The sequence below is a fragment of the Bombina bombina genome, chromosome 4 (genome assembly GCF_027579735.1).
Source record: "Bombina bombina isolate aBomBom1 chromosome 4, aBomBom1.pri, whole genome shotgun sequence".
NCBI classification, from domain to species: Eukaryota; Metazoa; Chordata; class Amphibia; order Anura; family Bombinatoridae; genus Bombina; species Bombina bombina.
The window spans coordinates 957,810,355-957,836,350 of record NC_069502.1 but is presented as its reverse complement, the minus strand read 5'-3'; the positions used below and the strand labels follow the sequence as shown (position 1 = coordinate 957,836,350).

The 25,996-nt window shown below is 39.9% G+C and overlaps 1 protein-coding gene across 1 annotated transcript in view; it reads left to right on the top strand.

Annotated features, from left to right (window-relative positions):
- The window catches only part of MERTK (MER proto-oncogene, tyrosine kinase), a 355,152-nt gene extending 329,503 nt beyond the window's left edge, over positions 1–25,649 (top strand). The window contains exons 13-19 of the mRNA XM_053711970.1: positions 1,698–1,778; positions 2,376–2,468; positions 2,721–2,839; positions 8,032–8,141; positions 15,383–15,542; positions 16,794–16,930; positions 19,811–25,649. Of these exons, the coding sequence (XP_053567945.1) occupies positions 1,698–1,778; positions 2,376–2,468; positions 2,721–2,839; positions 8,032–8,141; positions 15,383–15,542; positions 16,794–16,930; positions 19,811–20,297 (1,187 nt within the window). The 3' untranslated portion in view covers positions 20,298–25,649. The remainder of the gene's footprint in view (positions 1–1,697; positions 1,779–2,375; positions 2,469–2,720; positions 2,840–8,031; positions 8,142–15,382; positions 15,543–16,793; positions 16,931–19,810) is intronic.
- Positions 25,650–25,996: the final 347 nt, after the last annotated feature.

The following is a 25,996-nucleotide window of genomic DNA, read 5'->3' as shown; positions in this document are numbered from 1 at the left end:
CACTGTTCACACAGCTTATAAGCTTAGCTAGGGTTAGTGCTGTGATTCATAACCATCCCAGGACAGACTGTTTCGTGGTTTTTGCCACTCATCAGCTGGGAGAAGTTGATTTCTGGGCAAAATACAACAACATTTAAAATTAGGGGGATGTAAAAAGTGAGTTTAAAATCCTCCACTACGCACAAAATATAGAGTAAATAACTCATTGTGTAGTTCATTAACAAATCTAGACAGGCCAGAAGTTGATGAGTGGCAAAAACCACGAAACAGTCTGTCCTGAGATGGCTATGAATCACTGCACTAACCCTAGCTAAGCTTATAAGCTGTGTAAACAGCAATGCTTTGGCGTAAAGGGAATCTGCTAAAAAGCAGACTTGAAGTAACAAAGTGTGTTGTGAACCTCATTTGCATATCTTACCCAGAATTCTCTGCTGCATTGGAAACAATGTAATTCAGAGGTTTTCTGTGGGATAAACAAGCCTTCTGGCATGTCTAGATTTGTTAATGAACTACACAATGAGTTATTTTCTCTATATTTTGTGTGTAGGGGAGGATTTTAAACTCACTTTTTACCTCCCCCTATAAATATATATATATATATATATATATATATATATATATATATATATATATATATATATATATATATATACTGTGTGTGTGTATATATACTGTATATATATATACATATATGTCAAATGTTTTTTGATTTGCGCTGTGTATGTGGCAAGTGTTTATTTTGCTTCAAAAAAGTTCCTCCTGATATATTTCAATGGCAGCTAGTTTCTGAGTATTCCACTATCATCAAATGGAACATGAAATGTAGGGTTAAGAATGGGGTTTCAGAGTTCAGTGCTCATAGAAGGAAGAAAACAAAAAAACTAATTATGGTGCAGTATGTCAGCACTATAGCAATAAGGCAAAAAAAAGAGAAATCAAACTTGCTCACCTTTTTTGACCTCAAACATGTGAGGTATGTTGGAAGCGTGGAGGGGATGTAATCCCACTGTGGTAAAGCTGTTTTTGACTGCTGAGCAATCCCTCTTGGTAGGAAACTTTCTCTTTTTGGTATCCGTGGAGCAGTGACTTCTCCTCTCTGGAGTATGGTGTAAATCTTTGTCTTTTATTTCTTGAAAGGCTTCTCCTCTTTGGAGTATGGTATAAATCTTTGTCTTTATACCATACTCCAGAGAGGAGAAGTCACTGCTCCACTGATACCAAAAAGAGAAAGTTTCCTACCAAGAGGGATTACTCAGCAGTCAAAAACAGCTTTACCACAGAGGGATTACATCCCCTCCACGCTTCCAACATACCTCACGTTTGAGGTCAAAAAAGGTGAGCAAGTTTGAGCTCTCTCATTTTTGCCTTATTGCTATATTGCTGACATAATTAGTTTTTTTGTCTCCCTTCTATGAGCGCTGAACTCTGAAACCCCATTCTTCACCATATATACATATATATATATATATATATATATACACATACATATATATATATATATATATATACATACATATATATATATATATATATATATATATATATATATATATATATATATACACACACATATACTGTGTGTGTGTATATATATATATATATATATATACTGTGTGTGTATGTGTATATATATATATATATAATGCATGGCAATAAATAAAATCATTCTAACTCGGAGACACCCTATTACTCTTTAGGTGAATTTGGATCAGTAATGGAGGGGGAGCTCAGATATCCTGATGATGCAACTCAAAACGTGGCAGTGAAAACTATGAAGTGTAAGTTCCCTTAATTTAATTATTGTAATTGTAAAAGCAGATGACATCTGTAGGTTATCTGATTATGATTATTCCCATTATGTCATCAAGAACATATGGATATTTATATATCTTCACTTATGATATCTATATATGCTGGGTGTTTGTCCCTTCTGTTTATCTCTATCCCTGTTCAAAAATGTCCCTTTTACCCCCTCTTTTTGTTGTTTCCTCCTTATTTCTATAACTGTCTCTTGCCCCTCTGTTAACTTTACTCTGTCTCATACTTCTTCATGAATATATTTGATGCTCTTGTGCAATCCCACCTTCTGCTCTTGCGCAACCAATCAGACGAGAGCTGTTAGTCAGCTGATGAGGTTAAGGCATAGTGGTTGTATGACAGCTGCTTCTGAACTTGCCTGCTTCACAACAGCTCTAAAGCTGCCTCCACTACTTCATGAATAGGTTCCAAAGTCTTATAAAAAGTAATACTTAAGCAGAATAAGCTGATCCTCTCTAAATAAAGAATAATAATAAGGATAATAATAAAGTTACTAAACATTATTGCAGTTGGATACTTTGCCGTTTGCTGTTACCGGTCTCTTTATTTTATTCCAGTGGACAACTTTTCACAAAGAGAAATAGAAGAGTTTCTAAGTGAAGCAGCCTGCATGAAAGACTTCAGCCATCCAAATGTGATTAGGCTACTGGGTATGTTGTCTAAACAAGATCACTAAATACCAATGCAGCTTGTACCTAAAATAGGTTTTGGTCAAATAAAAAAGGTGATATATTTTTCTCTCTCTAAGCATAGATCTGTATTTTGTCAGTTAATTACAGAAAATGCAATAGTATAAAGAATTAGTGGATCACCAGGCTTTTTCTATGCCCTATTACATATTTATGATTTTACTTTGTGTTTAATGCTTTGTTAAAGCTAAATGTATGGCTGTAACATTGCAGGTGTGTGCTTAGAGGTGGGCTCCAGGCGCATTGCAAAGCCAATGGTTATTTTACCGTTCATGAAGTATGGAGATCTGCACAGCTTTTTGCTATCATCCCGAATCGGCGCTGGTCCCCAGGTAATGTATCCTGCAGTCATATGTAGATGGCTCTGTGGTATGTTCTGGCTCTGTATTAGAATACGTCATATTGTTATACATTTAAAAGGGACATCAAAAGTTTAAAAAAAAAAAGTTGATGGTTCCTATAGAGCATGCAATTTTAAGTGACTTTTCAAATGACTTCTGTTATCAGATTTGCTATGTTCTCTTAGTATCCTTTGTTGAAACACATACATAGGTAGGTTCAGGAAAAACAGTGCACTGCTGGAAGATAGCTGTTGATTGGTGGCTGCCCACCTATGTCTCTTGCTCGCCAAATGTATTCAGCTAACAGTCTGTAGCATATTGCTGCTCTGGAGCTGACTTTTCAACAAAGGATACTAAATGAAAACGATTTGATGATAGAAGCAAATTAGAAAATCTCTATCTCAGTGTTTCTCAACCACTGTCCTCAAGTACCCCTAACAGGCCAGGCTTTCATTATAGCTGAACTAGAGCAGAGGTGAAATAATCAGATGATGGTTTAGCTACCATGGTTACTGATCAGCTAATTATTTCACCTGTGCTCTAGTTCAGCTATAATGAAAACCTGGCCTGTTGGGGGTACTTGAGGACCGCAGTTGAGAAACACTGCTCTATCTGAATACAAGTTTAATTTTAACTTTCATGTTCCTTTAATGACTCACCCCATGAGTTGGCAGAGAATTAAAACGAGAAACAAAACTAGCACTACGGAGCATGTTGGTGCTCTACAAATAAATGATAGTAATAATAACGATGACAATAACTTGGTTTGAGTAATATACAATGTATTAAATATACTTAAAACACTTTGAGAGTATAATATGTGTTTTTATTATTTATTTAGTTCTCATTTCTTGCAGTGTCAATTAAACTTAAAAGAATATGAAACCCCAAAACGTTCTTTTGTGATTCAGACAGAGAATACCATTTACAAAAAGTTTCCAATTTACTTCTATTATCAAATTGTTCTCATGATATTCTGTGATGAAGAGATACCTAGGTAGGCATCTGTAGCACTATATGACAGGAAATAGTACTGCCCTCTAGTGCTCTTGCACATGGATAACATTCTTGCAAAACTGCTGCCATATAGTGCTCCAGAAATGGGTGGGCTCCTAAGTTTACGTCCCTGCTTTTCAATAAAAGATACTAAGAGAATAAATACAAATTTGATAACGGAATTAATTTAGAAAGTTCAAAACAATTTCTGTAAAATCGTTTGGTATTGGGAGAATTGTTTTGAAAGGAGCTGCCAGTTCTGGAAGGACACCCTGAACCATCCATATGGACTGATATTTATCACAGATAGGGCATACAATCAGATATACCTCATTTGAGGTTGGATTTATTACATGTACCCTTTTTTATCATTTGTTGATTTAATTTTATCTTTTTATTTTTTATATATTTTTTGTCTCTTTTAATCTTTGTTCACATCTTTTGAGCCCCCTTAGGTTGTGACTAGCCATTGTCACTAACAGAGTAAGAGTTTTAGCTCATTTAGAAATTTGTTTTATATCTGAATCGCATAAGAACAATTTTGTTTTTTTATGTCCCTTTAAAGGGACCCCATGAAACCCCAAATATTTCTTTCCTGGTTCAGATAGCACATACTATATTCCAATTTCCAGTTATTAAATGTACTTTATTTTCTTTGTATCCTTTGTTGAAGGAGCAGCAGTCCTTACACAAGCAATTGTCCAACAAGAAAATCTGAGCATTTTGTATTGCACTTGTATGTCCGTTTAATACAATAAGTTAAAATTAGCTTAGTAACATATCACAATATTGCATCACTGATCTAAAGACCACAAATCTTCAGAATTATCAAAATATAAATATGTACAGAGTTTTTCTCATATGATTGCAACAAAGTGTTTGGGTATCTGGAAAAAAGCTAATGTCTTAGTCATTATCACATGTCACAAAACTATACTATTTGTTAAATAACATAAAACATCAAAAGGCTGTAATATGTAAGAGCATTTTATTATTGCACTGTTGCATATCTATGTGTTTAACCCCTACACACAGTAATAGTCAGCCCCAGAGCAGCAATACACATAGGGAGCTAGCTGAACACCTCTGCTGAGCCAATGATAAGAGGCATCAGTGTAGTCACTAATCATCAGTTAGCTCCCAGTAGTACTTTGCTGCTGCTTAGGATTTCATAATAGAAGTAAAATGAGAAGTCTCTTAAAATTGCATGCACCATCTGATCCTTTAAAGGGATAGTCTAAATGTAGCCACCAATCAGCAAGCTCTACCCAGGTGCTGAACCAAAAATTGGCTCCTAAGCTTACATTCTTGCTTTTTCAAATAAAAATACCAAGAGAATGAAGAAAAATTGATAATAGGAGCAAATTAGAAAGTTGCTTAAAATTGCATGCTCTGTCTGAATCATGACATTTTTATTTTGACTAAACTTTCCCTTTAAAGTTTAATTTTGACTTTCATGTTCTTTTAAAAACAAAAACCCTGTATTAAAACAATTAAAGTGAATGTAAATTTTGATGCTAAAGTACCCAGTTTTTAAAAATTTGATTAAAAACAGGGGCACTTTAATTCATCAAAATTTACATTTCACTCCTGTTGTGAAAAAAACCTTACCTTTTAAACTTAACAGCAGCTCCAGCTTCCTCCGGTCGTCGCAAGCCATTTCTGATGTCAGAAATGATGGATGGGTCATCCTCCAATCACGGCTTCCCCCCTGGGGGAATCAGTGTCTGATTCAATGCCGTGATTGGAGGAAGCCGGATTCCTAATTTTAGACCCAGGGTGGAGGGAGCTGGAGCTGCTGTCAAGAGTAAAAAGTAAGTATTTTTTTCACAACAGGAGTGAAATATAAATGTTAATGAATTAAAGTGCCCCTGTTTTTAATCGAATTTTTAAAAACCGGGCACTTTAGCATCAAAATATACATTCACTTTAAGTTGCCATCAGTATTAAATCAATTAACCGCATTTTTTGCTTTCCCTTTGGATACTTACTGTATGTAACAAGAACAATCAATTCACCCAGATTGACACTTATACAGATGAAGTAATTTTGAAGCTGTCTGTAGATCTACAGAACTATTTCCCAACTGTATTGTGTCACAAGGAATAAACGTGTGCAGCTTGCGTTTCATTTTGTAAATATTGTTGCCAGATTTGAGCTGTTATCTATAGATGTAGAACAGATCACTCATTCTATGTAGGATTTCTGCTGAGGGCAATTAACTTGTTTTGTGAAACTGTAACACTGAAGGAGCAACTTCTTTCCCAGTGATTTCCTGTCAAGAAGACTCTTGTTTATAGCAAGTGAAATATCAAGTGACTTTTGATCTATTAAGAGAAAAACATCAGCAACTTCAGGAAGATGTTTATGTGTAAATAGAACAAAAATAAAAAGTCAGTAAGATGCACATTTTCAGGGCTATTATAGTCTACCTTTTTTACTTTATCCTCATTAAAAGGATATTTAAATATTTTTTTACAAATGCACAGTATAACTCAACAATAAGAGGCCTATTGCTGATAGTATTCTTCTAAATATAACAAATAGCTATTAACAAAGATGCTACCTCTTAAAGGGGCACTAAATGTATTTCATGCACCTCCCTCTAATCATGGGTGCTGCCATTATGGAACCTAAGTTACACTTCAGGTATCTGAAGGAAGGTTGCTGAAAAGGTTTTGAAAGGTAGATTTCAGCAATGTGGCACCCATGACTAGAGGGGGCGGGGAAAGAACTTTAATACTATGCTTTTAAAATGTCTAAACAGAAAAATAAAGAATACAAAGAGAGGCGCTTGTGTGTACCAGTAGAGACAAGGGATATAAGTAAGATCACCCACAACAGGGTACTCACATTTAGTAGGAGCACTCAGACAGTGCTATTAGGCGCGGACTGGGTACTCAACAGCAACCCAGCTTGCTGATACTTGCAGCGTGTCACCAGGAACACCATAAGCTCTCCCTTCTCATCCAGGATAGCAGGCTGCCCAACAAAGCAGCTTCACAGAACAGGCAAATATATCAAGAGATCCCACTCCAAGCAGGAACAGTCCCAGTGTAGATAATAGGAGGAGGATGTGGTTAGTAGCAATGATCAGTAGCAGTTCCAATATCAAAAAAATGGATTTATTAAAAAATTAAAAACAGGAACAAAAGGAAGGGGTATACATATACCCTACGAATTTACATACGACGCGTTTCACAGCTGTAGTGCTGTTTCATCAGGCATATGATAGGATATGCCTGATGAAACAGCACTACAGCTGAGAAACGCGTCACATGTAAATTAGGAGGGTATATGTATACCCCTTCCTTTTGTTCCTGTTTTTAATTTTTTAATAAATCCATTTTTTTATATTGGAACTGCTTCTGATCATTGCTACTAACCACATCCTCCTCCTCCTATTATCTACACTGGGACTGTTCCTGCTTGGAGTGGGATCTCTTGATATATTTGCCTGTTCTGTGAAGCTGCTTTGTTGGGCAGCCTGCTATCCTGGATGAGAAGGGAGAGCTTATGGTGTTCCTGGTGACACGCTGCAAGTATCAGCAAGCTGGGTTGCTGTTTAGTACCCAGTCCGCGCCTAATAGCACTGTCTGAGTGCTCCTACTAAATGTGAGTACCCTGTTGTGGGTGATCTTACTTATATCTCTTGTCTCTACTGGTACACACAAGCGCCTCTCTTTCTGTTCTTTATTTTTCTGCCTAGACGTCCTGCCTGGTTGATATGAGGAGAGTGCTGCTGCTGCTATCCATTTACAGATTACATCTACCCATCGATATATTCCATATCCTCCTGGTCTGGCTATGTATTGGGACTTATTACACCTATAGACTTTTTTTGTCTTTGTTATATATATTTTACAGTTGTTTTTTTTTTTACTTTATTATCCTGATTAACATAGTTTTGTTAATATCTACATAATTATTAATACATCTATTTTTTTTATATGAGGATTCCTTTTTAGAGCGCCCCCTATTTAGATATCTCCATTGAGATATCTATTTTGTCCTGCTTTTAAAATGTATTTAGTGTTTAATGTCCCTTTAAATGTAGTTTGTTCTCTAGTAAAGTGCAGACTATTTTAAATGACTGAATAAATGTATTGCTGTCCCTTTTTCCACCAGAGATTGCTGCCAAGGGGGTTAAACCCCATGCTTAATACTTTGTGTTATGTGTTTTTCAGCATGTGCCCTTGCAGACTCTCTTGAAGTTTATGATTGACATTGCTACAGGAATGGAATATCTCAGCAACAAAAATTTTCTTCATAGAGATTTGGCAGCTCGAAACTGCATGTAAGTTTAATGTACTTTACTCATCTTGTTATATTTCTGTATTTTTTTCTAGTCTAAACAATTCCATGCCATTTTTTTTTCTTTTAATACTTTTAAATTATTGGGTTGACCACAATCTTCTGCTTGTCCAGCATTGTCAGTATGTTTTTCCTGTGACCATAATCACAAAATACCCCTCAAGCACAAACTTTTTACCTCCTGAAAACAATACAAAATTGTAATTTTGCAGTATCTTTATTAAAAATAAAAAGAATGTGACTAAAATTTAGCAAAAATCTATCAAAAAAACCTCACAGTACGGCTATTACCAGTCTCTTTGGTAATGTGGTTAAAATTTTAGACAAAGGCAAAAACCTAGTAAAGGAACATTTATTATGAACACTAAAGAGTCACAGTGCATTTAAATAAAAAGGAGTTAAACACAATTACTGTACACAAAGCCAAACAGTTGTTATGAATTAAAAGGATAAAGTATTACATAACCTAACTAGAATAGCCTCTGCTCCAGGGAAATGGAACAGAAAATAGTCAGACACACTGCTAGCTTCCATATGAAAGACAATATTATTTTGCTAAATTCACCATTAAATACTTTTTTTCCTTAGGTCAGGGTCCTGACCAGGCCCCTTCTAGAATAGACAAGGAAGGTAGCCATCCATTTTTATGACAGGCCAAAAACCAAAATTACTGGCCATGACTGAAGCTATATGATAACTTATCATTTTAGTTTTGTATATATATATATATATATATAATACACATAACTTTATAATCAATCCCATGGTGACATTATGAGAATTATTTTTATACTAAACATTACATGTCTTTCATAGTTGGTCACTCTATAACTTAAAAGTGATGAAACATGTCTTAAGATATCCTTTTATGTAATTTATAGGGCAATTTTTCTCAAAACTTATAATGTAAAACAATACTTCTGATAAACAATGACAATGTCTGATTTTAATCACATTGAAATAAAAAACCACTGAACTGCAGCTGTTAAAATGCAGATAATCATTAAACGATAGAATATCAACTCCTATGTGTACTGTTTTATATACAAATAGGAATAGATCTAGTTTTATTTATTTAGAAAATATTTTACCAGGAAGGATACATTGAGATTTCTCTTGTTTTCAAGTATGTCCTGGGTCCACAAAACATTGCATTGATACAATAGGGTAAAATAAAATACAGAAACAATAATACACAATATATGCAAAATGTAATATAGAACAGGTAGGAAATATATAATCAACCATGACAGGTGCATTCTGTTTTGAGATATGTAGAGAGGGAACTCTTAAAGAATTTTAGGCTTGGGTAAGGTTTGAAAGTGTGAGGGAGGCCGTTCCATAATTGTGGTGCTCTGTAGGATCGATCTGCTTTCTTTTTGTATTAAGGCAAGCTAAATAATGTGCTGGTACTGGATCGGAGGTTATAGGAGGTGGGAACAGCCGGGGAGAGCATTCTGCTCAGGTAGGGTGGGAGCTTCCCAGAAAAGCTCTTAAACACAAGGCAGGAAAGATGGAGGGTGCATCTGGATTCCAGCGACAGCCAGTTTAGTTCTTTTAGCATGTCATATTGGTGTGTCCTGTAATTACATTGTAGCACAAAGCGGAAGAACGAGTTATTAAGGTGAGTTGGCGGTGCAGGTGCATATACTACATCCCCATAATCAATGATTGGCATCAGCATTTGTTGTACAATCTTTTCCTTTACTGTAAGGCTTAGACAGGATTTGTTTCTGCACAGGGCACCTGGTTTTGGATAGAGTTTAGATGCAAGTTTTTCTATGTGGAGGCCAAAAGATAGATTGGGGTCTAACAACATACCCAAGTATTTGAAAGAGTGGACTGCGGTCAGTGTGCAATTGGATTTTGTTTTGATGCATAGATGGGAATTTTGTAGTTTGTGTAATTTAGGTCCCGTTCCAAAGATCATTGTGACAGTTTTGTCAGTGTTTAGGAAGAGTTTGTTTTTTGAGATCCACTTTTCTACCTCTGTAAACTGGTCTTGGAGCCGTGCTTGAAGCTGCGGTAGATCGGATTTGCTTGCATAGATTACCGTGTCATCTGCGTACATGTGTACAGTTGAGTATTTGCAGACATTAGGCAGATCATTTATAAATAATGTGAATAGTACCTTGGGGAACACCACACTTGTCTGGGAGACGGAGTCGCTGTGAGACATATTGTGATGTTGTTCTTTATAAATTAATGTTTCAAAATTTTATAGTGAATTTTATCTTTTACTTGTTTTGAACATTCAAGGAAAGTATTTAAAACCACTACATTGCCTCCCTTGTCCGAGGATTTTATTGTAAAATCTTTATTATTTTTTAATTCCGTTATTGCTGATCTTTGGTTTTTGTTAGATTATTCTTAAACTAGTACTAAAGCCCGTGTACACGGGCCATTTTTTGCAGTACAGCGGTCCCACCCATTGCACTCTCCCCCCTCTCTTTTGCTCTCTCTTCCCACCTCTCTTTTGCTTTCTCTCCCCCCTCTCCTTTGCTCTCTCTCTCCCCTCTTTTGCTCTCTCTCTCCCCTCTTTGGCTCTCTCCCTCCTTTCTTTTGCTCTCTCTCCCCCCTCTTTTGTTCTCTCCCCCCTCTTTGGCTCTCTCCCCCCCCCCCTCTTTGGCTCTCCTCCCCCCTCTTTGGCTCTCCCCCCCCTCTTTGGCTCTCTCCCCTCTTTTGCTCTCTCTCCTCTTTGGCTCTCTCCCCCCCCTCTTTGGCTCTCTCTCCCCCCTCTTTGGCTCTCTCTCCCCCCTCTTTGGCTCTCTCTCCTTTTTGTCTCTTTTTCCTCTTTGGCTCTCTCTCTCCCCCCTCTTTGGCTCTCCCCCCCTTCTCTTTGGCTCACCCCCCCCCCTCTTTGGCTCTCTCCCCTCTTTTGCTCTCTCTCCTCTTTGGCTCTCTCTCTCCCCCCTCTTTGGCTCCCCCCCCCTTTGGCTCTCTCCCCCCCCCCCTTTGGCTCTCTCCCCCCCCCCCCCCTTTGGCTCTCTCCCCCCCTCTTTGGCTCTCTCCCCCCCTCTTTGGCTCACTCCCCCCTCTTTGGCTCACTCCCCCCCTCTTTGGCTCTCCCCCCTCTTTGGCTCTCTCTCCCCCCTCTTTGGCTCTCTCTCCCCCCTCTTTGGCTCTTTTTCCTTTTTGGCTCTTTTTCCTCTTTGGCTCTCTCTCTCCCCCCTCTTTGGCTCTCCCCCCCCCTTCTCTTTGGCTCCCCCACCTTCTCTTTGGCTCCCCCCCCTTCTCTTTGGCTCTCCCCCCTTCTCTTTGGCTCCCCCCCTTCTCTTTGGCTCTCCCCCTCCTTCTCTTTGGCTCCCCCCCCTTCTCTTTGGCTCTCCCCCCCCCTTCTCTTTGGCTCCCCCCCCTTCTCTTTGGCTCCCCCCCCTTCTCTTTGGCTCTCCCCCTCCTTCTCTTTGGCTCCCCCCCTTCTCTTTGGCTCTCCCCCCCCCCTTCTCTTTGGCTCCCCCCCCTTCTCTTTGGCTCCCCCCCCTTCTCTTTGGCTCCCCCCCTTCTCTTTGGCCCCCCCCTTCTCTTTGGCCCCCCCTTCTCTTTGGCCCCCCCTTCTCTTTGGCTCCCCCCCTTCTCTTTGGCTCCCCCCCTTCTCTTTGGCTCCCCCCCTTCTCTTTGGCTCCCCCCCTTCTCTTTGGCTCCCCCCCCTTCTCTTTGGCCCCCCCCCTTCTCTTTGGCTCCCCCCCCTTCTCTTTGGCTCCCCCCCTTCTCTTTGGCTCCCCCCCTTCTCTTTGGCTCCCCCCCTTCTCTTTGGCTCCCCCCCTTCTCTTTGCCCCCCCCTTCTCTTTGCCCCCCCCTTCTCTTTGCCCCCCCTTCTCTTTGCCCTCCCCCTTCTCTTTGCCCCCCCCTTCTCTTTGCCCCCCCTTCTCTTTGCCCCCCCTTCTCTTTGCCCCCCCCCTTCTCTTTGCCCCCCCCTTCTCTTTGCCCCCCCCTTCTCTTTGGCTCCCCCCCTTCTCTTTGCCCCCCCCCTTCTCTTTGCCCCCCCCTTCTCTTTGGCTCCCCCCCTTCTCTTTGCCCCCCCTTCTCTTTGCCCCCCCCCTTCTCTTTGGCTCCCCCCCTTCTCTTTGCCCCCCCCCTTCTCTTTGCCCCCCCCCTTCTCTTTGGCTCCCCCCCTTCTCTTTGCCCCCCCCCCTTCTCTTTGGCTCCCCCCCTTCTCTTTGCCCCCCCCCTTCTCTTTGCCCCCCCCTTCTCTTTGGCTCCCCCCCTTCTCTTTGCCCCCCCCCTTCTCTTTGGCTCCCCCCCTTCTCTTTGCCCCCCCCCTTCTCTTTGGCTCCCCCCCTTCTCTTTGCCCCCCCCCTTCTCTTTGGCTCCCCCCCTTCTCTTTGCCCCCCCCCTTCTCTTTGGCTCCCCCCCTTCTCTTTGGCTCCCCCCCTTCTCTTTGCCTCCCCCCCCTTCTCTTTGCCCCCCCCCCTTCTCTTTGGCTCCCCCCCCTTCTCTTTGGCTCCCCCCCTTCTCTTTGGCTCCCCCCCTTCTCTTTGGCTCCCCCCCTTCTCTTTGGCTCCCCCCCCTTCTCTTTGGCTCCCCCCCCTTCCCTTTGGCTCCCCCCCTTCTCTTTGGCTCCCCCACCCTTCTCTTTGGCTCCCCCCCCTTCTCTTTGGCTCCCCCCCTTCTCTTTGGCTCCCCCCCTTCTCTTTGGCTCCCCCCCCTTCTCTTTGGCTCCCCCCCCTTCTCTTTGGCTCCCCCCCCTTCTCTTTGGCTCCCCCCCCCTTCTCTTTGGCTCCCCCCCTTCTCTTTGGCTCCCCCCCCTTCTCTTTGGCTCCCCCCCCTTCTCTTTGGCTCCCCCCCTTCTCTTTGGCTCCCCCCCTTCTCTTTGGCTCCCCCCCTTCTCTTTGGCTCCCCCCCTTCTCTTTGGCTCCCCCCCCTTCTCTTTGGCTCCCCCCCCCTTCTCTTTGGCTCCCCCCCTTCTCTTTGGCTCCCCCCCCCTTCTCTTTGGCTCCCCCCCCTTCTCTTTGGCTCCCCCCCCTTCTCTTTGGCTCCCCCCCCCTTCTCTTTGGCCCCCCCCCTTCTCTTTGGCTCCCCCCCCTTCTCTTTGGCTCCCCCCCCTTCTCTTTGGCTCCCCCCCCTTCTCTTTGGCTCCCCCCCCTTCTCTTTGGCTCCCCCCCCTTCTCTTTGGCTCCCCCCCCTTCTCTTTGGCTCCCCCCCTTCTCTTTGGCTCCCCCCCCTTCTCTTTGGCTCCCCCCCTTCTCTTTGGCTCCCCCCCCTTCTCTTTGGCTCCCCCCCTTCTCTTTGGCTCCCCCCCCTTCTCTTTGGCTCCCCCCCCTTCTCTTTGGCTCCCCCCCCCCTTCTCTTTGGCTCCCCCCCTTCTCTTTGGCTCCCCCCCCTTCTCTTTGGCTCCCCCCCCTTCTCTTTGGCTCCCCCCCCTTCTCTTTGGCTCCCCCCCCTTCTCTTTGGCTCCCCCCCCCTTCTCTTTGGCTCCCCCCCCTTCTCTTTGGCTCCCCCCCCTTCTCTTTGGCTCCCCCCCCCTTCTCTTTGGCTCCCCCCCTTCTCTTTGGCTCCCCCCCTTCTCTTTGGCTCCCCCCCCTTCTCTTTGGCTCCCCCCCCTTCTCTTTGGCTCCCCCCCCTTCTCTTTGGCTCCCCCCCCTTCTCTTTGGCTCCCCCCCCTTCTCTTTGGCTCCCCCCCTTCTCTTTGGCTCCCCCCCTTCTCTTTGGCTCCCCCCCCTTCTCTTTGGCTCCCCCCCCTTCTCTTTGGCTCCCCCCCCTTCTCTTTGGCTCCCCCCCTTCTCTTTGGCTCCCCCCCTTCTCTTTGGCTCCCCCCCTTCTCTTTGGCTCCCCCCCTTCTCTTTGGCTCCCCCCCCTTCTCTTTGGCTCCCCCCCCTTCTCTTTGGCTCCCCCCCCTTCTCTTTGGCTCCCCCCCCTTCTCTTTGGCTCCCCCCCCTTCTCTTTGGCTCCCCCCCTTTCTCTTTGGCTCCCCCCCTTCTCTTTGGCTCCCCCCCCTTCTCTTTGGCTCCCCCCCCTTCTCTTTGGCTCCCCCCCCTTCTCTTTGGCTCCCCCCCTTCTCTTTGGCTCCCCCCCCCTTCTCTTTGGCTCCCCCCCTTCTCTTTGGCTCCCCCCCTTCTCTTTGGCTTCCCCCCTTCTCTTTGGCTCCCCCCCCCCTTCTCTTTGGCTCCCCCCCTTCTCTTTGGCTCCCCCCTTCTCTTTGGCTCTCTCCCCCCCCCTTTGGCTCTCTCCCCCCCCCATTGGCTCTGTCCCCCCCTCTTTGGCCCTTCTCCCCCCCTCTCCTGCTCCCTCTCTGGCTCTGTCTTCACATCGCGGGACCCCGCCCGGCCACGCCCCATCGCGGCGACACCCGCCCGACCACGCCCCTCGCGACGCCCGGCCACGCCCCCATCGCAACGCTCCCGTCGGCCACAAACAGCTGTGAGGTCTGGGGAGCGCGTGGCCGCTTCTCACACAGCAGACCTCACAGCTGTTGAGTAGCTTACCTCGCGCTCCCCAGACCTCACAGCTGTTTGTGTACCTCGCGCTCCCTATCTCAAGGCCAAGTGTTTGTCTCTACTGCGCATGACGGCTTCAGACAAACACTTGGCCTTTTATAATATAGGATCCTTCTTCTTTTTATCAAGCCCCCATTTCCGCATGAGCCTTCAGGCTCACCGAAAACAGAAGTTATGAAGCAGCGGTCTAAAGACCGCTGCTCCATAACTTGTCCGCCTGCTCTGAGGCAGCGGACAGAAATCAACCCAATCTAATAAGATCGGGTTGATTGACACCACCTGCTAGCGGCTGATTGGCCACGAATCTGCAGGGGGCGGCATTGCACCAGAACCAGAATTGCTGGTGCAATGATAAATGCCGACAGCGTATGCTGTTGGCATTTATCTATGTGCAGCGGACATGATACACTACATCATATCATGTCCGCTCGCACTATGGTAAATCTACCACTTTGACTGCATTAAATCTGTTACATTTACTGGTAGGGGCAAAAGTTAAACGTTTCCCCAAAACTTCAACTTGTGCATCTGTTAGGGTCATTTTTGACAGATTTACTACCTTTTTGCTATTTATTAAATCTATTGCTTCTCTGTCCTTTGGTTTCTCAATGGATATCTCCTTGTGTCTTTTTGTGTAGTTTTTGTGTTTCCTCCCTCCCCTTGTTGGTCTTTTTGTTGCTGTTGTTTTTTTTTTCTCTAAACCTTCTCCTACCTCTTCTAGGGGTCTTTTGTTTATTTAACCCTGGTTTTTGTATATTTACTTTTTATTGAAAAAATAATTATCTTCTAGGTTGAGAGATGACATGACTGTTTGTGTAGCTGATTTTGGCTTGTCCAAGAAAATTTATAGCGGTGACTATTATCGTCAGGGACAAATTGCTAAAATGCCCGTGAAATGGATCGCTGTTGAAAGTCTTGCTGACCGCATCTATACAATCAAAAGTGATGTGGTACGTTATGTATAACTATCTTGACTATTAATCGCAGATCATGAAATATATGTGTTGTTAAACGGATAGAGAGAACTGACCAAATTTAATTTATATTTAGGGAAACAAATATAACCATGATATGCCTACATAAGGGTTTTATATCAGTGTATCATTCATTCCTTCTCTTTTTACCAGAAAGTTTGATTATAATACATGAAATATTTTAGAAAAAAAGGTTTTAATTTGCATTCATAAGAAGAAATGGACGTACCAATATAACCAGTGCACATACCAACCAATCAAATATTTCAATGATATCAAAGCCTTTGGTCTACATAACATGAAATCAACATACAATTCTGTATTCTTAAAACAGAAGTCATATTTTGTTCATATTACTCTCTAAATGTGATTCAGTATCACAGCTTTAATAAGAACACCTAGCCATTCTAGCATAGTAGCCAGAGAACTCATCAATAATCACCCTAGGTAAAAAAATAATAGGGATGCATAACTAAGAACAGAAAAAAAAATTAACAGAGATAACATTATGTATTTTATTGACTTTAAACTTACTATGATCAGATATCTTTGATCAGATAGTCTTAGCACTAAATAAATGGCTAAGCTATTCCTTTCCAGAGGTCAGTATTCCCTTAAAGGGCCATTGTAGTGAAAAATTACATGTAATTTTAATACTAGTGACACTGAAAGCCTATGTGTTTAACCCAGCAAATGGGTTAAACACATGGTTAAAGTACTGCTTAGAAGCTGCCGAGCAAGTGGACACTGGCACAGCCTCTAACCCAATTAGCAACGGTAGTCACATGACCCAGCTGTTAATTGGTTGACCGGCAGTTTGTTTACACATAGCATTGCAGGGTCGCTAGTGTTAAAATTGCATGTTCTAATAAATTAGAGCAGTTAGTTTTGTTCCACTATAATGTCCCTTTAACACAATGCTAGCAAGCAGTGTACATTTATGGATTGCATAACTATGGATAATTATTACAGAATGTCAGTGTCTCCAATAGATGTAATTACAAGACAGAATAATTCCATTGTCACTTTATTACTTGTCTTACATAAGTTCCTGTAGAAACTAAACTACAGAACATTCTTATTGCAAGTTATTAATTCCCAGATCTGGTGCCTGACAGTGACCGCCTCTGTATGGGCCATCAGGGGTTATAGGCACTTGACATTCTCAGTGAAAGGATCCATTCAAAGAGGTTGGAAACATCACCCTTCTCTTCTTGCTATTTACAGTGGGCGTTTGGGGTAACAATGTGGGAAATTTCCACAAGAGGGATGACCCCATATCCAGGGGTTCAGAATCACGAGATCTATGATTATTTACTTGAAGGGCACAGGCTAAAGCAGCCAGCAGACTGTTTGGATGAACTGTAAGTATGAGACGGAAAACAAAAATGTATCTATTTTATGTCAGAGAATACATTTGTTTGGCTTGTGAATTTCTTTATGCAATAATTTGTAAGAAACCTATTACAACTGGAATTGATTTTTGAGACCTGTAATTTCTAAAATGCTACTTAAAGTAAATGTAAGTTTTGATGCAAAAGTGCCCGGTTTTTAAAAATTTGATTAAAAGCAGGTGCACTTTAATTAATCAAAATTTACATTTCACTCGTTGTGAAAAAATACTTACCTTTTAATCTTGACAGCCGCTCCAGCTTCCTCCGCCCGTCGCAAAGCCTCTTCCTGGGTCTAAAATGAGGAATCCGGCTTCCTCCAATCACGGCGTTGAATCAGACACTGATTCCCCCGGGGGGGTAAGCCGCGATTGGAGGATGACCCATCCATCATTTCTGATGTCAGAAATGGCTTGCGACGACCGTTGGAAGCTGGAGCGGCTGTCAAGATTATTTTTTCACAACGAGTGAAATGTAAATTTTGATGAATTAAAGTGCCCCTGTTTTTAATCAAATTTTTAAAAAACGGGCACTTTAGCATCAACATTTACATTCACTTTAGGTATAAGTTGTATGTTTTAGTTTCAGCAGATAGATCTGTAAATATGTAATGTAAGGTTTTGAATTTTTAAATTGACGTTACCATTAGTACATTTGTTAATCCCAAACTCACCCTTTAATATCCCTGTGAGATGTTGAATAAAGGAAAGTTAAACATTTCTCATGCTTTTTCTGTAAAATTGAGTTTGTCTCTAATGCGTTCTAGCATTTTATTATTGCACTACTTGCATATAACTGTGTTTAATCCCCGTATTTACACACTGTGCCTGCTCAGCAAGCTGGCTGTGGTGGATATTGCTTCTGTGAAGATATAATTTGTGTCTCTGAGCAGGCATGGTGTTTGACTACTGGTGCACGGGGCCACACAGGATATGTGCATATGCTGCCGGAAAACAGTAACAACAAATCATCTCAAAATGGTTTCTTAAACATGACAATGAGTTTACTGTACTCCAATGGCCTCCAGAGTCACTGACCATGTCCATCCATTTATGACTACAGTGTACCCATCTTCTGTTGGCTACTTCCAGCAGGATAATGCACCATGTCACAAAGTTCAAATCATCTCAAATGGTTTCTTAAACATGATAATGAGTTCACTGTACTCCAATGGTCTCCACAGTCACCAGATCTCAATCCAATAGAGCACCTTTGGGATGTGGTGGAACGGAAGATTCACATCATGGATGTGCAGCTGACAAATCTGCAGTGATGCTATCATGTCAATATGGACCAAAATGTCTGAGGAATGTTTCCAACACCTTGTTGAATCTATGCCATGCAGAATTAAAGTGAACGTAAATCCTAGCGTTTTACAAACGCTAGGATTTACTATTGAAACAAATAAAGGGCACTTTCATTCATGAAGTATAAGATACTTTATGTAGGAAGCTCCTTTATTTGATTCAATCGATCGCCGCTCTTAGCTCCTACAGCAGCCCACGGCTAAAAAAAAATTTGGCTAAGAGGTGACGTTTTCACCTATTAGCCAATAGCCGTTCGGTGAATCCAGCTTGGCGCCTATGGGAGCCGGATTTAACGCACGGCTATTGGCTAAGAGGTGAAAACGTCACCTCTTAGCCAAAAAATATTTTAGCCATGGGCTGCTGTAGGAGCTAAGAGCGGCGACCAGTTAAATCAAATAAAGGAGCTTTCTACATGAAGTATCTTATACTTCATGAATGAAAGTGCCCTTTATCTGTTTCAATAGTAAATCCTAGCGTTTGTAAAAAAAAAAAAATATATATATATATATATACACACACACACACAAATGATTTTAAATATATATATATGTATGTATATATACCAATATACAGTATATAGGAATATCTATTTAGAAATACATAGAACATATTATGCTATGTGCAGAACATTGGAATGTGAGGTATTTAAAGTAAATACACAGTATAACACTTTATTAAAAATGAATATTGCATAAATATGCTTTTTCACATTTTCATCTACTTAACTGCAAAGGACTCCAATGTATTTCTATATATGTCCATATATGTGTACATATGTATTATGTGTTTATATGTGTATATATATGTCTGTAAATACATATACACACACACATACATCTTAAGACATGTAGATGTATGTATCCCAATGTTAAAGCCCTTTGCAGCTTTTATTTTTAACACCTGAGACCTCGTATCATTCAGCCCTTATAACTTTTTTGTACAATTTTTAAAAACATATTTTTTATTACAAAACAGTTAACCATAGCTATCCCGACGCTCGTTAACTTCAACAGCGCTCAAGCGATCACGTTTACTTCCAACTTGTAATATAAGCGATAAAACTGGCCCTTTGTGTTTTAGATTTCTATTAACATTAAACAAGTTCTGAAAGTAATTTTTCATCTTTGAGTAAAAATCTAAACATTGGCATTAACATTATTTTTTGCCATTTATTTGCTCAATTTTTAATTGTTTTATATACACATCCCAAAAAAGTATTAACCCTTTCCCGCCCTGACTTATTTGTCTACATCGGAACAAATCTCTGATGTAAATAGATAAGTACAAATTTAAATCAATGATGGGATTGGGTCGGGGGGAGTGCCTATGACGCTAGGCATGCCCTCTAGCCCACAATATCATTTAGCAAGCCGCTATAGCTTCAGGATAGCTAAATGGCTAGGATGTTCCATGCCTTCCTAAAGCCCAGCACAGTTAAAGCCCAGCACAGTTAGGACGGCATGGAATGTCCTAATGGCGGGAAGGGGTTAAAAAAACATTTTGAATTATTTGGATAAGAAGCTTACAATGCAATTTCTGCTTTCAGCTATGAACTGATGTATTTATGCTGGAGAGCAGACCCAGTTGACCGCCCTACATTTACAGAACTGAAGAATAAACTGGAGAAACTTTTGAAGAGTTTGCCAGAAGCAAAAGACAAAGATGTGATTTACATTAATACAAGTTTGCCTGAGGAGAGTGAGCTACTAACGCAAGATCCAGAATTAAATGACATGGACCTAAATCTGAATCCTGACTACGTCGTACAGTCTTGCTCTCCAAAGTCTGATACCACTACTGTGACAGTGGAAATTCATGATAGCCACGCCCATGAGGAGAGGTACATTTTTGGAGGAGCATCAGATGAGCAGGCTGGCGCTTTGGAACAGGCTGCTATTCCGCTGTTACAGGATAGTTATCCATTCAGCAGAGCACCTTGGTGCGAGAGTAGCAGATGTGTAGGTGACCGCACATTGACTGATGAGCTTCTTTTCGCTGATGACCCTTCAGAGGATTCAGAAATTATAGTGTAGCGATAATGCATTTATTAACCCCCTCCCCACAATATGAAATGAACTTTTTTATGTTTCTTAAAAAAAACCTACCTGACAAAATGTATGTTTTTTTTTTTTTTACCTTGCTGAGAAATGTATAAACCATTGTAAATAACATAGAATATTTAGCAGACAATATAGATGAGTGTTACATATATATATATTTGTATAGAGAGATAAATATATCAATAGAAATTTTTATTCAAACCACTGAAATGTAAATAGTACTGAAGTAAGGGCAGCAGTCTTTATTTTTAATCGCCATCCAGTGTGCCTTTGTAACTTAAACGGACATAAAACTCAAAATTTATATGCACCTGAATACAGCATTTTTGCAATTAGTATTAATAAAAATGTTTCTAGTAAATAGTTGTGTTTCAGTGAGAGCATATCTTGTACTGGTGACGACTCAATTTACATTCTAGGTGATCAGGTGCGGTGTTTGAATGGGGGTGCATGGGGCATATGTACATATGCTCCGTGCACAGTAAAAGCCATCACTGAAATTTCATAATTTTTATTAGAAGCATTTATTGTTGTTAATATATTTGCTTCTTTTCCAAAACTTCATGTCTGAGTCTTATTTCATTTAATAAGGGATGTAAACAACAATAGTATGTTGGGCATGTGTAGCAACTGCATACTACAGAAACACACATTGAAATACAAAGTATTTTTTAGCAAAGTTTGAAATACAAAGTATTGCACGTGCTTTTCAGTTATGAGTTTTATGTCCCTTTAAAATAACAGAAAATACAATAGTATGCTGAGGCTGTACAGACCTTGAATAGTGTTGCAACACACTTTGTAATATATTATTTTTTTTAAAAAGGGGCGGCTATAGTTTGACAGGCGCTGATTAGTACAGTCACACAGCATACTACTGACTTCTATGGTCCTTTAATACAGGTATTTTTTTCTAAGTTATACTAAACATTATTTGATCTGCATTTTCACTTGAAAAATACACTACCTCTTCTTGCTGCATTAACTCTCTAAACTAGAAGTAGTTTTGTGTTTAATTTATTGTCTCAGTATATTCTTATTAAATCTTAAAGGGATATGAAACAGTGCTCTTTTAGTAAAAATAAATATATGTTAAACCTAAAAAGAAACAGATTGTGAAAAAAACAGCAATTGTTTTCTTGCAAAATGAGCACTGCCACTGCCTATAGTTACACAAGAAAGCTTACATGCTGGGAACTTAAAGGGACAGTCTACACTAGAAAGATACTTACATATTTGGAATCCTTGCCCACTGTTTGATCCACACAGCATTATCCAAAGAAACCATAATTTTTTTTATCGTTAGATGTTTTAAAATGGCCGCTGGACTCCTATTTTCAGTGACATCATTCTTTTCAAAGGTAAGAGAGAGGTTTTTTTTCCACTGCATGCCAAAAATTACTTTTTCTTTGGATAACGCTGTACGCATAAAACAGTGGGCAAGGATTCCAAATATGTAAGTATCTTTCTGGTGTAGACTGTCCCTTTAAGTTGCATTCTGCCTCTTCTGATAATGGCCAAGAAACTGACTTTCTGTTTCTCTAGTATTCACTGAACAGAAAGCCAGCTCAAGTTGCTCTAGAAGATTTAGGACACTAAGCTATAATGCATATGCCTTCCTGTAGAGACCCCAGTTCACTTGAGGACTGTGACAGGAAGGAAAAAAAAACATACTATTAACTATAACCAATTGCTTAGTGGTTTTTTTTATTACAACAATGAAACAGACTGTTTTATATCCCTTTAATAAACTTCATTCCACAAGTAACCCATTCCTACATGTTGTTTTAAAGAAAACCCCAAACACACTGGGCAAGGTCACAATCCTAAATTTTTACTGAGAATGCAAACAGGCTGCGTTCACTTAAAGGGACATTGTACTCAACATTTTTCTATCTATATTTTTTTTTATTAAAGTAAAATGTGTTTAAATTTAAAGTGAAACTACAGAGAGAAATCCCACAAAGAATGTTCATTTATTCAACCCAGGAATAAACATTTTTGAGATGAAACAAAGATTTTTTTTGAGTACCATGTCCCTTTAAATCAGACATGCTCAAACTTGGCCCTCCAGAGGTTTTGGAACTACATTTCCCATGATGCTCAGCCAGCACTTATACATGCTATCTTGTTTTACCCTGAAAATGTGTAAACACTTTAAAATTAAAGCTAATAATGCATGGCTGGTTTAACACTTTCCTCACTGGCTGATAAGGCTTCAGCTTTATTGGAAGAGAGGGACACACCTTTGCTTTACTGGTGGGTAGGGTTACCACCTCAGCCATGTTTTCCTGGACACTTATGAATTATACATGCTGCAGGGTGTGCAGGTAGGAACATGAATTAAAACCCTGGACAGCACACAAATAATAACACTGACCAGCACTATTAATGTTCCTCTCTGCACACCCTGCAGCATGTATAACTCATAAGTGTCCAAGAAAACATGACCGAGGTGGCAACCTTACTGGTGGGTTTAATCAGCCCAAGTTTTACAAAAATCAAATAGATTTTGAAATGCCCCTTTTTTATATGAAACAAGCAAGAGTTGACTACATTGTCCCTTTAAGGTTGATTTATGGAGTGAAAATGAGCCACCATATTATGGTAGCACTGGTAGCCATGTTATATATGTACTAGCCTTATCCCTTTAACATACCACCTGCTGCCTACAGCCACAGCATTAAAGGAAAAGTCAAAATTAAACGCTCATGATTCAGACAGAACATGTCATTTTAAACAACTTTCTAATTAACTTCTATCAAATTAGCTTTTATATTTCTCTTGGTATCCTTTGCTAAAAACATACCTAGGTAGGCTTATGACCAGCAATGTAATACTGGGAGCTAGCTGCTGATTGGTAGCTAGCTACACATATAAGCCTCTTCTTATTGGCTCACCCAATGTGTTCAGCTAGCTCCCAGTTGTTTAAAACTGTATTCTCTATCTGAATCATGAAAATATTTTGGGTTTCATAGCCCTTTAACCCCATCCTGTCACAAACCCCTGCCTCTGTACCCAGGCATATCCACATACTCACTGTGAAGTTTTTTTTATTTCACTTGGTGGGTTTATCAGTGAAATAAAAAAATAGTAATCTACTTTTTCTGTTTCTTTACCTTGCTGATAATCTATTTCTTGACAAATAAATGTAGCAAATTATCTTTTAGTTACAATGTTATCATGATATTTTTAGTAGGTGCTTTATATTTATATTGTAGAAATAACAGAGAAAATGCAAATCAAAGTACAATTCATTGGATACTGTGTTATATTAACGCTTTCAGGGCATTATTCTTCTAAATTTAGCTAAGTTCAATAAAATGTGCATGAAGTGCATAAAATACATTTCAAATGATATTGCGGTTGCAAACTAAAGGCAAGTTGGTCTATTAATGGTATTATTACTTATTTAATAAGTCTTCATGTTAGTGCTTGATAAATCCTGGTAGCCAGCAAAACTATAAATCTTAAAGGGATAGTAAACACCAAAAATGTTATTGTTTAAAAAGATAGATAATCCCCTTATTTACCATCCCCCAGTTTTGCATTACCAACACTGTTATAGATACTTTTTACCACTGGAATTACCTTGTATATAAGCTTCTGCAGACTGCCTCCTTATCTCAGATCTTTTGACAGACTTGCATTTCAGGCAATTAGAGTGCTGACTCTTAAATAATTCCCAAGTGTGTGAGCACAATGTTATTTATATGAAACACATGAACTAATACCCTCTAGCTTGAAAAACTGTCAAATGTATTTAGATGAGAGGCGGCCTTCAAAGGCTTAGAAATTAGCATATGAGACTACCTAGATTTAGCTTCAACTAAGAATACCAAGAGAACAAAGCAAAATTGATGATAAAAGTAAATTAGAAAGTTGTTTAAAATGACATGCCCTATCTGAACCATGAAAGTTTAATTTAGATTTTACTATCCCTTTAAAGGACCATTATATTGAGAGAAAAAAATTGCATGCTACAATTTGTTAAAATTCAGTTTGTGACTCTTTGTAACTTTTTAGATTGTTCTACCTGCATTTGCATATAAAACCAAGGGGTAGACCAGAATCCTTTAGAAAAGCTTATCAAATTGATTTATCTGCAAAAAAGCTTAATGCTGACATTTTGTTGAAAAAGAATGAGATAAAATTAATATTTAGATAATTAGGTACAATCAACCCCAAATTGTCTGGCTATGCAGTATTCTGGGTAGTTCCTACAATTGAATAAACATGAATAAAAAACAAGACATATAGACCAAAGTATAGTAAATCTGTAGTACATGGATAACTTTTTCATTTTAAAAATACTTAAAATCTTATTGGATGGAGCTATAATGAATGGGAGTGTATATTTTATTCAATGGTACATTAAAGGGACAGTAAAGTAAAAAAACATATTTCATGATTTAAATAGGGCATGTAATTTTAAACAACTTTCCAATTTACTTTTATTACCAATTTTGCTTTGTTCTCTTGGTATTCTTAGTTGAAAGCTAAATCTAGGAGGTTCATGTGCTAATTTCTTAGACCTTGAAGCCTCTAATTTGAAAGCATTTTGATAGTTTTTCACCACTAGAGGGCGTTAGTTCATGTGTTTCATATAGATAACATTGAGCTCTGGCGCGTGAAGCTCCTAGGAGCCAGCACTGATTGGCTAAAAATGCAAGTCTGTCAATAGAACTGAAATAAGGGGGCAGTTTGCAGAGACATAGATACAAGGTAATCACAGAGGTAAAAAGTGTATTATTATAACTGTGTTGGTTATGCAAAATTGAGGAATGGGTAATAAAGGGATTATCTACCTTTTTAAACAACAAAAATTCTGGTGTTTACTGTCCCTTTAAATGGACATACAACCAAACATTTTCCTTCATGATTAAGGCAGAACATACAATTTTAAATAATTTTCCAATTTACTTCTAATATCACATGTCCTTCATTCTCATTGTATCTTTGTTCAATAAGAAACAATGCACTACTGTGAGCTAGCGGAACTGATTGGGTGAGCCAATGACAAGAGGCATATATGTGCAGCCACCAATTAGCAGCAAGGTCCCAGTAGTTCATGTCTGCTCCTGAACCTACCTAGGTATAAATTTCAACAAATGATACCAAGTTAACAAAACACATTAGATAATAGAAATAAATTGTAAAGTTGTTTAAAATTTAAATTCTCTATCTGATTCAGAAAGTTTAATTTTGACTTTACTGTCCCTTTATGGTTGTTTTGTATAGCAATATCTAAATGTAAGATCTCATTAGAATCTCACATTGTAATTTTAAGTGTTTGGCTTGAAATAAAGATTATATTTAATAATATGGTTTTACTCATGTCGTTATTTCACATATTTGAGGTGAATCTGTTAAAAGCTTGGTATTTACTGTACAGTCAGACGGACGGAAACAAATATAACGGATGTAGTGACCTTGTGAATGAGGGACAGGGAATAGAGTGTTTTCATTCAAAGATTAAAGACATAGAAACTGTCAGTTTCATTATTGTAATTGTAATATTCATTATTATAAATAGATTTTAACTTTACTCCTGGGATTCAACTTCTGGCCACTAGGAGGAGGCAAAGATTAAAAAAAAAAAAACAGGAGTACTTAATCCCTCCCACCTCTCTGGTATGAAAGTCTTATCTTTGCCTCTAAGGAGGAAGGTG